This window comes from Haliaeetus leucocephalus, unplaced genomic scaffold (assembly GCF_000737465.1).
Source record: "Haliaeetus leucocephalus isolate CR32 unplaced genomic scaffold, Haliaeetus_leucocephalus-4.0 Scaffold173, whole genome shotgun sequence".
Lineage (NCBI taxonomy): Eukaryota > Metazoa > Chordata > Aves > Accipitriformes > Accipitridae > Haliaeetus > Haliaeetus leucocephalus.
Window position 1 is genome coordinate 3893325 of NW_010972609.1, and position 17735 is coordinate 3911059.

Sequence of the window (17735 nt, forward strand, 5' to 3'; positions counted from 1 at the left end):
TTTTTTGGTGACATTCTTGGAAAACCTTAAAATTTTTGGGGGGGGGGGGCTGGCTGGATTTCAGTACTGTTTTCCATTTCAACTTTCCTCTAAAAGAGAACTTCTACTGTAAAATTAAACAGTTGACCTAGCAATTGTGCTGAAGATCTTCACTGAGGGTGCTACATTGCAGACCAAAACATCTCAGTTCTTGTTTTACAGCAGCAAGCAGAAATTGGACGTGTTTTGTGTTTCATTAGAGATGCAAACTCAAAGAACTCTATGCTTTTTAATTTGGAACATTCTGTCAAAGCCAAATATAATTATTGCTGAAGCTTCAGTATAACGTCAAGTTTCTTTGCCTAAAGTCTTGTGTTGATGAAGGAGATGTTTTATACACTTTCATCTCTTCTAGGTATCCAAAGTATGATTTAATATAGAATAATTTTCTTTTTTTCATAAATCTATCATATTTCATGAGCTGTCTATTCCTAAAATAGATAGGACTGGTATTAGATAGCATATTTAATTTGCTTTAGAGTTTCTTTTCTAAAATCTGTATTCAAAATCCATTAAAGGAATGTTAAGATTCCTGTTTAACTTCAAGGTCTTGTATCTGATAATAAAATAGTACTGATGTGTGGCAGAGTTGAGGTTCTTTTTTCCCCCTTTTTAGAACCAAAGGTAGAGCAAGGAGGAAAAAAAATAAAAATAAAATTAAGTTGTAGAAGGAATGGATTTTTCAATTTACTGATCAGTCTTCCTAAAAATGACAGTTTTAAATGAAAAATTATGTTGTTTTAAAAAAACTGTAATGTTCTGCTTTTTTCTGAAATGGAGTATGAGAGTTGGATCTGTGTTTCATTCAACCTAAACCAATATGTGTTGGATTTATTTCATTGTGGATTTTATAAAAACTTTAAAATGTATAGTTATATTCCAAGTAAAAATTACCATTTTGAAAAGGATAGAATATTTTGACTTATCCATTAATTAATAATTAAGTTTGACTCCTCTTAGCATATTTGTCAGTTCTAGTTTATACTGTGGGGAGGTTTAAGTGAGGAGAAATTGCAGAATGAAATAAATTTTACAAAGTTAAAATGGATCCGAATCATCCTTCCCTCAAATTACTGGGTGTCACAAAACTTCACACTTCTTTCAAAGTTTTGCTTGGTTTCTTGCATGGAATGTCAAGAAACAAGAAAAATCTCAGGCTATGTACCACCACGCATGTTAAATACATCCTTTCTGTCTCCTGTTCATCACAGACAATACACCAATTGCAGTGTTTCAGTCTTGATAATTTGCATACTCAGATGCAGCACATCATTTTGACATGTTAAACTTCTATTTATCTACATTAGGAGAAATCATTGTTATATAGGTGAACAGGGACACACACTCCAATTTGGAATCTATAAAAAGTGTTGGAATTAATTCAATTTGGATGAACTAAGACTGTTTTTCAACTGCATCGAGTAATGTTTTGAGAAGATCTCATGCTTTTATTTTCTGTGTTAGACAGGGCTATGAAGAACTGGAAAGACAGCTGAAAGAAGTCTTTAAGGAAAGGAGCAATATCCTTCGTCAACTCTCGAAGACTTCTAAAGAACTCGAGGGAATTAAAGTAAACCTCCAGGTTAGGTTCTCTCTTGGTTTCTATAGGATTACTTACCTTGACTTTTTCATATTGATATCTATTTATTACAAAAAATGTGTTGTTTGGTTTTTTTTTAAATATGTGAATAATTATTGTTTTGTTGATCTTTTACTTAACATAAAGCAGACATATTTATGGAAAATGTAACCCTAATGAGTTGGGCCCTTTGTCCACTTACTCAAAAAAATAAAGTAAGTATGAAAATAGGGCATAGTAGAACAAAAAAGGAAGGGAAAGAAAAAGAATAAGCTGTCTTAGTGGAGTTACCACGCATTTGTCCTGGCAGCTACTATAGAGGATTTCCTTTGCTGTTGCAGGTTGCATCTTTGCTGATGAGTTACATATACTCAGCCTAGTTTAGCTGCTCACTTTACCCACCTGACATGCCATCTACACGGACTGACTGGATGTACCGCAGGGCATTACTTTACAAGTTTAGCTGACAAATTGTGCTAGATGAGCCAGCAGCTAGAGCTGAGACACCTCTGCGTTTAACTTTTCGGTGTCATGGGTAGGCTGAAAGGGCCGTAGTCAGATTAACTCTGGAGTCAAATCAACTTCTCAGAGTGAAAAGTGGATTAAAAATCCTGCTCTAGATTTGAGGTCCTGAAAACGCCAGATGTTCACTTGGGAGCACGCCTGTCTTTTCCAGATATAGTCTGTTGGTCTGGTGAAAACTTTCAGGCTCATTATCAGTTGAGATTTGTCTCCATTTCCTACCATTTTAAAAGACAGTATTTTTCTGACATCGCATTTTTATCTTCATGTTGATGTAAGCTAGATGGAAAAAATATAAGGAGTGAAATCCCTATATCTGTTCACAGAAGAATACTGGTACAATGTATCAGTACTGTGCTATATTATCTTAAAATGTTATATTGTCTTATATTCCAGACTTTTCTGGTTCTAATTAATGTGAACTCTTGAATCTTTTATTCTTTTGTTTGTTTGTTTTAGTGCTTTATTACTCCTTTTTATGGTAGGGGTTTTCTTCTTACTTTTTAGAGAAATGTGCTTCTCCTTGTAACAGTTATTTTAGAATTGGATTTCTTATGCAGCACAATTGAAGCTAGTATTCAGCAAAATTATACTGCGAGATATTTTAGACTCGACACTGCAGAGATCCAGATATAGGCAAAGAGCTGTAGTAGTATCTTCTGTATATAGACACATATCTTTGTCATACAATTTCAGTGCTTTTAGTTATTTGTTTGTTTCTAAATCTACTTACTTTATTTGATTAGCTCTCATTTAATATTTGAAAAACAGCTGTGTACAGTTAGCTGTGGTGAGTTACGGTAAAAGAAAAGTCAGGCTGTTCCTCTGTTTCTCACAAGTGGTAATATCTGTAATTCACTGGGAACATTTAATGAAAGAGGACCAAATTAATCATTTCACAGATGAGTAATATTAAAGACCTCTTTGGTAATAGAGTTCTTCCTTTGCTATCAGTCTTTGAAAAATGATGAAGCATCAGCCAAAAATGATGTGCAGAAACTTCTGGAACTGGGCCAAAAGCAAAGGTAAGACCCTACCTCCTCCCTTCTCTTTCTGTTTCCAGACTGAAAACTGTCAGACTAGGAAATTCCATTTTTCCTTTTACTTTAATCTGCAAATGCTATTGTATTTCAGAATCTGATGATTATAACAGTAAAATAGGGGCAGGGAATGTTATTTGGGGAAGTTTCTGAAACAAATGATGTATTTACTGATATTGGACGTATGTTAGGAAAAGATATCGAAATGCTGGAGTGAGATATAGCAAAAGAAGCGTGGCCAGCAGGTCAAGGGAGGTGATTTTCCCTCTCTACCCCGCTCTCATGAGACCCCACCTGCAGTACTGCATTCAGCTCTGGGGCCCCCAACATAAGAAGGACATGGACCTGTTGGAGCGAGTCCAGAGGAGGGCCACAAAGATGATCAGGGGGCTGGAGCACCTCTCCTATGAGGACAGCCTGAGAGAGTTGGGGTTGTTCAGCCTGGAGAAGAGAAGACTCCGGGGAGACCTTACAGCAGCCTGACAGTACCTAAAGGGGCCTGCAGGAAAGCCGGAGAGGGACTTTTTCCAAGGGCCTGTAGTGAAAGGACAAGGGGTAATGGCTTTAAACTGAGAGAGGGTGCATTGAGATGAGATGTAGGGAAGAAGTTCTTCGCTGTGAGGGTGGTGAGGCCCTGGAACAGGTTGCCCAGAGAAGCTGTGGATGCCCCATCCCTGGCAGTGTTCAAGGCCGGGTTGGATGGGGCTTGGAGCAAGCTGGTCTAGTGGCAGGTGTCCCTGCCCATGGCAGGGGGGTTGGAACTAGGTGATCTTTAAGGTCCCTTCCAACCCAAACCATTCTATGATTCTAATCTGATAAAGAAAGGGATTTTTAATTTCTCAGGAAGGTTTAGTCATGAAATTTTCTCTTAAAGAGAATAAAATCAGAAGTTTTCGAAAATTACTAGTGGATGGTAATGCCCTGTTAATTGAATTATTAAAGTATCTCAATCTCTGAATTTGGAGATGATGATATATATTTATTCAGGCCTCTTAAATATTCATGCATGTAGACACTCAAAATCACTAGTCATTGTGCAAAGGTAGGAATACTTGCTCTGGATATCTGTGAAGAAGGCAGGAGGAGAGAAGAATATTCACTTCAGATTATTCATTGAGCACTCAAGAAATTTAGGAGTTTCTATGCCTGGGAATGCAAGCTCCCAGTCTGGTCCTTAGTCTCAAGTCTCTTAGTGCTTGATCGCAAGTAATTCTCATCATTCTGCTTCTCTTAATTCTTGGAATTCAGACCAGCAACTAACAACATCAATACAGTTTTAATAACAAGAAAACATAGGCAATATAGAGATCACTTTCACTGAAACAATATTATATAATGAATGCACCTATACTTCATATTTTTCCTTAGAAAAAAAAAATTATTGAAAAACTTAATAAAGTTCATATTTCTTTCATTGTTAGAAATGCAATATTTAAATCCCATGGCCATCTTATTGCTGATATTGTATTTAATAGAAGTACATATGAAATTGCATTTCTACAGAGAAGGTTTGTGATAAAATGACCTTCAGTTCTTCAATACACAACAAATAAGAGCCATAATACAATATGCATAGATGTTCTCATTTTTACTGTGATAGAGGAGAATCAGATACACAAGAATCTTTCAGGTATTCCAGACAAATCTATTAAATGATGAAAGCAAAACTTCAACTAACATTCTATTTAAACACTTACATGGCTTGGGTGCAACTGAAGGTGTATGTCTCAGCATCATAGCTGCCCTTGTCACTGACTCCATCCTTCATACAGGAATGTGATTGTGTAGTGGTTTGATTGTTGTGCAGCTTTTATGAAACAGAGAGATTAATTGATTAAAAATATTAATGGCCTGTTTACTAAATAGATCTTTATTGCAGGTGGGAAAATTAAGGGCAAATTAAGGGAAAATTTTACGACGTACTACAAATATTCTTCCCAATCTCCTCTTTAAATCACCCCTTAAAGTCTCGCAAGGTCCACCCAAAAGTACATGTTGACTTTTGTTTCTAAGGGATTCAGCTACTGAGTATACTGCACAGCAGCAGTTCCCAGAGATAGACCCGGGATCAGTGCAATATGCTGCTGAGCAGCCCTCACCCTCTTTGTGAAAATAAAAGGCTTTTGCAATATACTCCAAGAAAATGCTTTGGAGCTACTAAGGTCACTTGACAGCTGTTTACAGGCTTACTGGATTTCACTTCCAGAGGGGTGTGGAAGTTCAGAGTAAGAAGGAGGTGTTAAAAATATGGCAGGGTATCTCCTTCACAGAATTTTACTAAGGGTCACAGTTTATTTGCCAAGAGCCCCAGGCTGTGCTTCATCTGCAGCAAGTGAAGAACAGTGAACACAGCCTTATGCTTAAATCTATTGTATTTGAATCAAAATTCAAAATATATCCCAATATTAATCTTATGATCTTCTTTCTTTGGACAAACGTGAGTTGCGTTTGGTCTGTGAAAACAGCTTTGATTATTCTCTGCAGTGATGGATGATAGAGTAAAGTTTAGAGTGCTAGAATCTCAGCTTGTGTAAGTAGATGTAGTTCTGCTGACTTCAAATTAGATTTTTTTTTTTTAATCCCTTTTGTTAGAATTCTTCAGTATTTCCCAAGTTGCCAGTAAAACTTGGTCACTTACTATGATACCTCAAGTTTTATTCTGTGCACCATCAGCACTTTGAAATGATTGCACCTGTTTGTATGCTGTATTGTGCTGATGGTGCATTGGTTTCATGCTGCTCAATCACTATTTCAATTAAATCTGTTCTGTACTAGTGTTGCCGAAATTGCTATGAGTAGTAGAGTTATTGGCTAACAAGAAAGATGATCCAGCAGCTCACAAGTTCTGCTCTTGTATGAACTAGATGGTTTCCATTCCAATTTAGTTTTCGCTGGGCTAAATTATTATCTGCGTGTAAACCCAGTTCCGTGTTGGTCTTCTGTGAAGGTTTACCCATGCAAGCAACAGCCCTGAACAAGCTCTGCAGCTCTTCTGAAATATGTCACTGCTCTAATTTGCCACAGCTCCAAAGTGTCATATGCTGTGGGTAGAAAGAGATGGCCAGCAGAGGATCTCAGCCCACCGTAATTCTCGCAATTTGGAGAAATTCTCTGACTGCATCAATAATGCAAAGGGGTTTTTTGGTTCAAATAAAGCCCAATCCAAGCAATTATCCTCTTGGTTTTGTGGGTTTTTTTGTGTGTTCTTTTTTTTTTTTTTTTCCTTGTCTACTAGAATCTTCTACTGAATTTTGTGTTGCTTGCCTCTAGAAAGAGCCAGGTAAAGGTTGAATTTTATCAGAGCATTATTTATTTATTTATCTTAAAGCAGGTATAAGCTAGTTCTTATTGATAATAATATGGTTCCATTTTGATGTGTTTTCAGTAGCTCACTTTCCTCATTTTTTTGGTGCCAATCCTTTTTGCTAGAAATTATACACTGGCAGATGTTTTGCACGGCAGGCTATTCAGTAGATGTAAAAGATGGCCAGTTTCCATCATAGATAATTTTTGTCTTGAGTTGGCACTATTGTTCATGGGGTCATTATGATTTTATTAGCAAGACTTATAGACACAGTACATCTGTCTGTTGCTCTGAATAATTAAAGGTGCCTTTTCTTGAATCTGAAGAATTATTTCCTATTGGACACTTTTGATGAAGTTTGTGTTCTGTGTTTTCAACAAACTAGGGAAGAAATGAAATCTCTCCAGGAGGCCTTTCAAAAGCAGCTTAATGAGGCAGCTGAAAAAGCAGAAAAGCAGCAGGCTACCGTGAGTGATTCCCTGTCCCTCTTTCGTTATTTTTGTTTGTTTCTTCTGTCTTTTTTTAATCCTTCTGCCTTGAGATTTTGTCATGAGCTCAAATAACTTTGCATGTAAAAAATCTGGATTTGAAGTGTTAGTAGTCTACAAGCTTCAGGAGAAGGAAGCTGAAAAAAAATTTGTATGTTCAAAATTGCTAAGATCCATGTCTTCACTTGTTTCTGTGGGATTTAGGTGTGTGTATACGCTTTTGGAGATTTGGGCCTGGAGACTTGGGCCCAAGTCCTTTCCCTGATGAGGTAATCTTTATGGAGCCTTACGTCTCATCTATACCAACATACACTGTCATACACCCATTGACTTTCTTGGAATCACTACCAATTTTCAGCAATAAAATAGGTAATAGAGTGTCCGATTTTGACCAGACTTGATCTAATTATCACTATAGGAAGGTGTTTGGTCCCATTAAGATTTCATGCTTTAATGAAGTTCTGTTTCTGGATAAACTGTACAATTGGTTGGATTTTTGTGTAGCACTGTAATGTTGTGGGGCATAAGATGCCACATTTTGCTATTGCGGAAAAAAAATAAAAGTAGAATCATGTTTGCTATTTAAGATGTAAAAAGGAATTTTTTCCTATGTTGGTTAGTAGTATTTCTATAACACAAACGCCACTGAGCATAAGTTGACTATATAATCTCCAGAGGTCCCTTCAAACCTCAAGTGTTCTGTGATTCTAACTCTGGCCTTGAAAAGCTGCTAGAAGGTTTTATAGATGTATTTTTAGTTTCATATTGGATAATTACTTGTTTATTTAGTAAGATTTTACTGTCTTCCAGGCTCACAAAACAAAGGTTGCTCCAAGACAGACGTTTAAAAATAATTACAAAATTTAGCAAATATTTACAATATGTGGCTTTATGCCCTTGGTGAACAAGACATGAGTTTATGCCCTGAGTGAACAAGCTGAGAATGCATGTTTTACATGCTACCTTCTAATTAGAAACAATGTAGATTTTGAACTAAACTATTCCTTTTGCAGGTTTCTTTCAACTAAAAAAATCTGCACTTGTTTTAAGGTGATTTTGTACTGAGACAAGATACATAGTCCAGAAATAAGAAAACATGAGAACCTAGTCGTCTCTGCTAAGTACGAAGAACATGCTGGTTGAAAGTTTTCTTTTCTCAGGTGCACAGACACATTCCCACAAGCTTTATCAGCACAATGAATTCTAGTCCTACAAATTAAAGGTGGAAAATGTATTTTGTTATTTAATGTCTCTATTAGATTTTGATATTCAAGACTAATTCAGCTGTGGGTTAAATAGATCTCAGAGGTACTGAATGGGTTATTGGCGCTGTTGTTCTTTGTGATATAGTGCTTTTTTTAAATTGAGCAGCAGTGCCTTGTGTAAATCCAGTCCGCACCCTCGCACTGGGAAAGAGCACAAGATTTGTTCTACACAAGTCAAACAAAATCTACTGTTTACTGTAAGCAAAAATATTACCTAGTGCAGAAATCAGGAAAAACCCCTCTGAGTGTACAACAGAACTTGACTTGGAGTGTTGTCAGCTGGTTAGAGAAACTGAATTTTTGAGCTGTATTATAAAAATTGCCAGTAATAGAAATTAAATTTGCCACTGATTTTAGGGAAAGCAGAACTGTGTCCTTGGTTTGTGACATTTATTTCTTTATGCCTCAGGGTACAATGTACATAATGAAGCTCACCAATACAGTGAGACTGAATGAATATTCAAAAAGTGCTTCAGGATCCTCAGATGAGAGCTGCAATAGAAAGGGAAATAGATATTATTGCTGTCACACAGGGTTACTTTGCACCTGGTTTCTCCATGTGTTTCACGTTTTTCTGAAAGCAATACAATTGCTGTGAAAGAAGGTCTAGGTACTTTGAGGCAAGCCTAGCTAGAGGATGGGAGCTTGAATTTAATTCTAGTTTAATGAATTGTGAGTCTTGTTTCTAATCCAATTTAAGCACATTTTATTCTACAGGATTTGGTGAAGTAAATCTTGATTTTCATCAGAGTAAATAAGAATAGAATTACATTTCTCAAAGCCAAATGAATAAAACACTGGAGGGGGGTTGGAAATACTTCTTTTCTGCACTTGCCAAAGAGGCATAATACAATGCTCACTGTATGTTAATTGGCTGCGTATATTCAACAGGGAACACCTGCCTGAAGGTGTTCTTTATTAGATAAATGCAAAAGTGTAATTAAGAATTTACAAGAATTAAGTCAAATTACATGAAAAATAACCTGGAAGGTGTTCAAGGACTCCGACCAAATCAAAAGAACAATGGAGACACCACAGCAATATATTACACTTTGCATCCACATCTTCTGCAATGCATGGCAAAACTCTTCACTCTCAGTTGCACAACTGATTCATCAGAAACAATGTTATCGACATTACTGTGTGTGCTTATCCATTTCTGGGGCCCTTTAAGATGAGAGAAGCCAAGAATGGTAGGCAGCTGAAAAGTTGCTGTTCTGAGGATCTGCTGAAGTGCTGGTGGGTACAGTCTCTCCGAGAGCGGCCGGCGGAGCTGCTGCTGGGTAGTGACAACTTTCTGAGGGTGGAAGCAGCAACTCAGGCTTGAGGAAACAAAAAAAAGAGATGTGAAGACACTCCTGTCCTTCAAACTACTAGTCGCACTGAGGGCTGACCTGGGGGCCCGTAGCAGGAGTGAGCGCTCCCTTTCTGGGTTCTTCTGCATCTGTAGCACTAACATATAAAGAACAGCAGCAGTCTGTCCTGGGACAGGTCTTTCCTAGAGGATATATGGCAAACCTGGGATAAATTTATGGCTCACGTTTCAGCTGCTCTACCTGGGATAGTAAAATGTGCAGAGGAATACTAGTTATGATACGGGTGGTTTAAATTTTAGAGTAGCCCTATGTTGCAAAGTTCAAGGTCAAATACAGTCTTCCAGAAAGCCTTGTTTTGTGAGGGAGCTTCTCTACAGACCATCTCACGCTAGAACTGTGGATTATTTGTATACTAAAAAGCAGTTCTTAAATAGATAAAGCTTTTTAGTCAGAAGCACTGTTCTGGGTTTAGTTATATAACATGTATATAAAATATGTGGGACATAATTCCAAATAACCTGTTGTCCTCTTTAACAATTGATAAAGGTTGACAGAGCTTTTTGTTCTGCTTTTAATATCAAATACCTAAGCAATATATAATAGATTGTTATGCAGTTATAACATTTATTTATAATGGCAAGCTGTATCTCTAAATGTGAAGTGGAACCACTTCTTCCAGAAACAGGATTAGGGACCGTGGACTAATTTTCACTTTTGTTAACAAAAAGACAGAGGGCAAGCAAGACATGTAACTTGAAAGTTGGGGGTTTTTTTGTTTGGTTTGGTTTTTTTCCCCCCAGTGATTTTGAAAAATAGGGTAAGTAGTGATTCTGTATCTATGCAGTAGGTTAACAGGCTTCTTGGAGCTTTTTGGAGATGCGCTTTTCACTTGACTGTACTTCACACTAACTGCTTGTATCTTAAGAAAAAGTTATTTTTTTAGGAAGTAACCTTGAGGTTTGCAAAGTTGTTTCCCGTTAACTGCAATTAAAGTTTATAAGAAGAGCTGGATAGCTCTGGATGAAGGAGAAGATAAAGAATGAAACAGGAAAATACTCAAAAACAGTTTGGCAAAGTAGAGTAAGCTTTTAGTATGCCTTTTACATTTTGTTTCTGTTGGTATTTTATATCATACTAACAATTTTTAAAAAGACATGGTGATGGAATTGTTTGACAATACAATTATAGTACTGTCTGTCAAAATAAAGGACAAAATACGTTTGTGTAAATGCCTTTTTCCCACTTGCTCGGTGTTCACTTTGAAAAATGAGAATTAAGTAACACATTATGTGTGACTTGTAAAAATAAACAATATGGTTATTGTGAAATCAGTGTAAGAAAAATCAAGGTTTTTCTTAGTAATAAAAGACTAAGAGTATATGGGGAATTTAATTCAGAGATATCCACCTCCAAACAAGAATCTTAAGAACCATCACAAACTCATGTCTGCCATATTTTTAATAAAAAGTTCAGATGTTCATTTCACTTCAAAAATATTTATTTAGTTTAGTAACAGCCCTCATGACAGGTCCTAAATGTCTTTTTGACAAAAATCTGTTTTATTAATTAAAATATAACGTACAGCTTAAAAAGTTACGTTCACTGAAGAAATCCTAGTAGGTAAAAATATATTTAGCTTTGCTTCAAAAGTATTTAACACTTTGTAGAATGCTTTTTCCCAAAGGAAAGAATATTTCCTATGGTTTAGGTAATAGCCTAACCAGTTCTCCCTGGCTTTTGGAGTCAATTCTTACACTACAACCTGAAAATTAGACCATGAAAATTAATATTGAGTGTGTTAAGGTTTCCAGATGCTGCCAAAATAGTTAGGTGTTAATGAATGCATTCCAACCCCACCTTAATTGCTCCTGTCTTAGTCCTGAGCAAGATACAAGAAGTCTGGAGGTAAGCAAATAAGCATACAGCTGAGCTTTGACTGTGGGGTAGCGACGTTACATTGGTAATTTTCCATCCTTCGTCTGTAGTGAATAACTAACTATTGTCTGACTCTTAGAATTAGATCACTGCCATCTGTTAAAGCATTCTGTATTTCGATGGGGAAAAATTTAGTCTGAACATTTCAAGGTCACAAACTGCTGTGAATAAAGGCCACTGGATGGAAGCTGTTGCCTTTAATAAACGTAATGAGCTCTGAAACACACAAAGCTCTGAGTACTTTGGATGTCTGTCTCCAGGAGACAGAAGCAGTGTCCTTGCTTAATATTGCAAAGTTCAGCCTTAGAACAATATATTTTCATTATGTATTTTCATAATTACAGCTAGATAGTAATTAAAGGCAGCCAACATGTAGAAAGAGGTGAATGTCAAACAAGAACAAAGAGTGGGTAGAAAGGAGGAAGAGCTGTAGAGAGTTTTTTAGTTTCAACATTCCATTTTCTGTGCCTTTTAATTTAGAGCTGGGTATAAATGACCGTTCTTGTTTGTTATGCTGTCAGGATTTGGTGACTGAAAGTAGAATTCCTACTTCTTTTCTGGAAAATGGTATTATGCGTTGTCCTTGGGACTGAATAAAAGCACCATGCAAATGGTCTGATACAGACTGATCTGCCTTAAAGCATGAAATTATAGACATAGGTGCACTTAAATGGATAGATAGGGTTATCTTTATATTAGCTCCAGTAGCCAAGCCATATAAATCCCTTCTATGTAGCTCTCTATAGCTGTACTTTATGACTAAGTGGTTCTTCAGTTGTTAGAGATTTAGAAGAAGAGCTTTAAAAATGCTGGTTTAATATCAAAGCAAAATTGAATGACTTCTTAATTAACATTGGTATTATTTTTCAAAAAGAAAGGCATGTAAAAAAAAATTTGTTTTAATTATTCAGATAAGCTAAAACAGTAAGTTTGCACTATTTAAGATGTCCACATCAGTGATATCAGATGCATGTGTATGTGAATACTAATTAACAAAAATTACTGGTTTAACTAACATAGATTGCTGGTTAAATGAACAGTACTGTGGTGTCTTAAATATCTCTCCCCTAGAAGATCCAAGCTGATACTTACAAGCTATGTATAGAGAGCACACAGATAATAATTTTGGTATCATATCTCTTTAATTATTTCATGTATATTCAGATTTAGAAGTGAAGTGCTTTGAAGGAATATTAATATTCCCTTGAGAGTTAAGACTAAGAAAGGGAACACTCTTTAACGGAGGTCGGTATGTGATTTTTGTCAGTATTTAATGGTAGCTGGCAAATCTTTTGAACAGCTGAAGAACCAAAACCCACCACGGGAATAGTTATTTTATGTTTTTTCCTATTAATCTTGAGCTCATATTTTGATTGTGACCTTTATTTTTTGTTGTGCAAAATCTTCATATGTATTATACAGTATATATGGACTAAACTTCAGTATTTGTAGACGTGATTCCTGGGCAAGTGCTGAATATATTCATCTTCTGTTAAAACATCGCCCTCAGCGGTAGCTGGATGTGGAGTTAGTGTTTCCATAACCAAACCACTTAGACAAAGTTTTGGAAGGGTTTGCAAAAGAAGTTCAATTTATGCGTGTCAGGTGGCACTAGTCTCATGGACCCCTTACCAACTTTTCTCTCCTGAGTGATCATCGTGTTCACTGACTTCTCTTTTGACACAGATGAGAGTGATGTCAGGTCTGGTGATGGTTTTTAAATCACTGACATCTGTCTACTTGGGTGTGGACATGATTCTAAGAACAGCTGTCATATCATGGAGATTCACTATCATTTTTTATCTGCATGACATCCAAACCATTAATCTCTAGGTCAACATCCCTATAATTTAAATCTCTTTTCTTACAGAGGTTTTGTTTTTCTTAAGTCTGCTGCAATGTCAGAACAATGGTAGTTTCCCATGAACGTAGGTAGACTTCTGTATCAAGGGAGAGAATGCGGCATGAGGCAGTGGGTATATAGGGACGAATATTTTGCTAATGAAGGTATCCAAGAGCATCCTTCTTCAAAGTGAAATGAATGTGTTCTTTTAATCCTTTTTGTTACAATTACATCCTTCTTTCTCCCATTATGTTCTATAAGCCAGCAGGAAAGCTCAATCCTGAGAGAAATTTAGACTGATGTATAAAAACAGTCTTTTAAACTGTGTTTGATTAAATTCAGTCTCAAAACTAAGGTTGGAATTTCTACTTTCCAAGCCAAATTATTGAATTAAGTGGGAACTAAAGACCAGATTTGAATGCTTTCACGTATAATACACTTAAACCCCTTGATTCTGTGGAATAATCTCATTAGGACCAGTATTGTAGCATTCAAACCAAATAACTGTGTTAGAAACCTGCTGTGATAGATGCTGTGTCCTTAGAGGGTATAAAAAGTTTTAGATCATAAAATCAGTTAATAATGTTGTAAAAATTCTTAGTTCTCTGAAGATCAGATTGGGCTTCATTACCAAAAGTAAACACTGTATCTACTGGTGCAAAAGCAAAGTAGGCCTATTTACGTACAGCAATTTTCTTCTCTTGATTATAAGTTTTCTAGTAAATATCATGCTAAATGTTTGTAGATTCAGCAAATACCTAACTGTGGCCTATACCAATTTGGTATATAAACAGTTTTTTGTTTGGTTTTGTGTTTTGGTTTTTTTGTTTGTTGTTGTTTTTTTTTTTTTTCAAAGCTGTCAGTAGAGTAGAAAAATAATTAATAGTTGAACTGATGTTTAGGTACATTTCAACAACTCACACTCCACATTTCTTCAAACTTGTAGATTAACTTTTTGAAGACTGAAATGGAAAGGAAGAGCAAAATGATCCGTGACCTCCAAAATGAGGTAGGACGAACATTTGATTGTCATCTCCATTCAGAGGTTACACTGAAAGAGATTGTGGTTTTGCTTCATATTTAAAACACATGTTGTTGTAGTAGAAACATAAAGCTTCAGTGAAATACCCTAAACACAAAAGCTAACCAAAAAATCATGGTGTGCATGTAGAAATAGTGTTTTATTGAACGCAACTGTTGACTCCTTGCTACTGGTGCATAGGTCCATAGTACACCTCTGTAACTTTTGCTGTACTTATGAGTTGTGTTTTTTCAGAAAGGAATGCTTAATTCAGTTCTATAGATTATTGATCCACAGTGAAACTTGATCCACAGTGTTATTAACTGCTTTAAAAATAAACAGCAAGAGGAGGAGAAAGGAAATACAATCTCAGAATCGAGATTCTTAATAAAATTTAAAACTCCCACATTCCTAAAATGTTTTTTTTTAAGCTTTATGTGTTATGAAAATTAATACCAGATTGATCCCCCAGAAAACATAAAACATGTTTTATTTATTTTTTCTTAATATTAAACTGTATTTATTGTGAAATTTGATCTTGGAACAGAAACTTAAAACATTTGACCAGTGTCATATTTTTTTTCCTCCTTATCTTTTTCTCCCCAGTTTGTCTAAATCAGAATACAGTTTCCCTTTCCCTTGCATCATTTTGCAAAGAACTTTGCACTTGAAAGTATCTTATTCAGATGATCTCTTGTTCTCTTACCAACCAGGCTTCTTGTCTTTATCTGTTCTGTTCTCTTCAATTCTTACATTTTGCTCTTCTAAACTGTTCTGAGGTTTATGTTTATGAAAACTTGATCTCCTTAAAGCACTTATTTAAAGAGCTGTCTGATGTCTTTTGTCTATGAGAGTGTGTGTATATATATAAGGTCAATCTGAAAAAAGCACACATTACTTTTTAACTTGCAAAGGAAATATTGTCTATTTCAGTTGCTCATGTTATTTAAGCCACGTTCTCAGTTGTCTTCATCTACAGTCACAACCGCCTTGCTTTCTTTTCCCACCTGTGATCATTGGATGCTTTGCAATTAATTCTAATATCTCAGTCCGATCCTATTGACCAGCCATAAAAAAATCCTGTCTCCTATTGCACACAAGTAAATACATCATTAGTCAACATGCAAACCGTCTGACTGTTAATGATTTTCTTAGGTAGGTCAGTAGACTTCTGTAATATTTAGTGTATTTACAGCACATTTTAGAAAATCTGCTTTGAAAGGAATCTTTCTTTTTGGCATCAGAAGTATTTGTTTCTCAATTTAAAGATGGAGTGATTCAGCAACATTTTGTTTCCTGATACTCTCCTGTCTGAAGTTGCAAGAGCTGACTGGGTAAACTGGATGTCCTGATGTTGCAAGTGTTTTAGGCCTATCACAGGTCCTTTCAGAGAAATGTCTAATTTGCATAGCTACAATTTTATGTTTCCAATTGCATGTCACTCCGCAGAGTGACTAAACATCTCCCTCACTACCTAAAATGAAGGAGCAATTAAGAAGGCTGAACATTCCTTTGATTCAACACATAGGTGTGTTGACTTGGGTACACAGAGACGTACCACTTCATGCACATTTTAAATCTGTGTTTCTCTCTTCCTTTTATGGCAAAAAAATAAAAAAATAAAGAAGGGAAGTCAGATGGATTTCTGGGGAAGCTGAGATCAGTGAAGGTACATCATGAATAAATTCACGCCGGTGGCAAATCCCAGTCACCATGATGTAACGGATAGCACTCTGGGTGTGGCACAGTAATGTGACTCCTCCCATCTTTTGAATGGCAAGACCACAAGAAATGCTCAATGGTCGATCAATCTCAGGATCTCGTCTGCGACAATGGCAATAGCAAACGCTGTTAGGGCAGAGCGAGTGAGCCTGCCTCCCTTCCCACAGCATCTGCAATCACTGGGTTTGCGATGTTGGAAGATGTATCCCTGTGTATTCCCTGTAGCATATGTTTATGAACCTACTGTCCATTAATTTCTTTGAATCTTTTTTTGATATCATATACCTCCACAACTTCTTACACTGTCAAATTCCCTCTTACTACACTGTTTATGTTTAATTTTTTTTATGTCCTTTCCTATTCTCCTCCCTTAGCGAGCTTTTCTAAATTCTGAGTTGTTCCCTGTGTAGCCTTCTTAGCTTTACAGAGTCATTCAAGGTTTTAGGGGCTTCTAATACAGCATTTTTCAACAGCTTCTAGGCAGTGTGTATGTTTTTTGGTCATTTGACTGTTCCTTTCAGAATTTGTTACTATTTGCCTTATTTATACGTAGTACTCTTTCATGAGATTGAATGTCTGTGTGCTGGATTTATGTGTGTTTTGCTGTCCTGCCACAGTAGTACCTGTTATTGCACTTTGTTAGCAGTTGCAAACAGTCTGCCATTAGTTTCTCTTGAACTCAGCCCAAGGAAACCCTTGAGAACAAACCAGAATAATGTCTTGTCTTGGGGTCTGCAGTGCTGGCTGCAGTCATTTACTGTGTAGCTTCTTTCAGTCGCATAACAAATGTCTGGTGCTAAATGAAGCTTCTGTCTGGTTAGGGTGTCTATGCTATATGAAGAATGAAAAAGATTTCTCTTTAGTATCTTGGCAAATCCCAGGGGAAAAGTATGAAAGTATAAAAAAAAATGAAGTATGAGCTTTTTTAATATATAAAAGTATCAAATTTTGCTTATAAAAGTAAAAAGGTAAACTGAGTGGCTGACATTTATAATTTCATAAATATTTCAGGAGTACTTTTGATATGTATCTCCACTATCCTGCCACACCTGGTTGTGATTTTGTCAAGTTTTTAAGGAAGTACTTTGACTACAAAACAGCAGAGAAGATGGATAGGGGTTTTGTGAGTCACTGAGCGCACAGTTTCTAGAGTCCTGTATAGATGTTGTTTGGGGCATTTGTGCTCGAGGCTTCTCAAAATGCAAAAAAGAAACAGAATATTGAAAAATGATAATTACCCTTAGAGGTAAGGCTATGATTAAACTAGAGATATTGGTTTAGATGGGAAATAGAACACATCAAGCAGCTAAAACAAAAAACAAATTTCCAGTTTCCTGAGGCCTTTAGTGATGTGCGTTCTAGCCTAGCTCACCTGCTTCTCCTTCTTCCTCTATATATCCAAATTACATAGGGTTTAACTATCATTCCTGGGATTATTTAAAAAGATCTGTCTGATTTGTATTACTTGTCTCTTTTAGGTCATAAAAAGGGGGGAAGGGGGAAGTTTTAGTGAGGAGAAGAAAAAGGCCACATTCTTCTCTAGGGAAATAGTGAATTAATGTCTAGATGCTCTAAATGGAACTACAGAACCTTCCAGTGCTTTCTACAAATGTTTCAAACTTTATGTGGGAATAAAAGGATTAAATCTTCCGGAAGAAGTA

At 36.3% G+C, this 17735-nt stretch overlaps 1 protein-coding gene across 1 annotated transcript in view; it reads left to right on the plus strand.

Annotated features, from left to right (window-relative positions):
• The window catches only part of LUZP2 (leucine zipper protein 2), a 204193-nt gene that overhangs the window by 91084 nt on the left and 95374 nt on the right, over positions 1-17735 (plus strand). Inside the window, exons 2-5 of the mRNA XM_010563716.1 lie at positions 1504-1621; positions 3095-3165; positions 6870-6951; positions 14278-14340. Coding sequence (XP_010562018.1) covers positions 1504-1621; positions 3095-3165; positions 6870-6951; positions 14278-14340 — 334 coding nt within the window. The remainder of the gene's footprint in view (positions 1-1503; positions 1622-3094; positions 3166-6869; positions 6952-14277; positions 14341-17735) is intronic.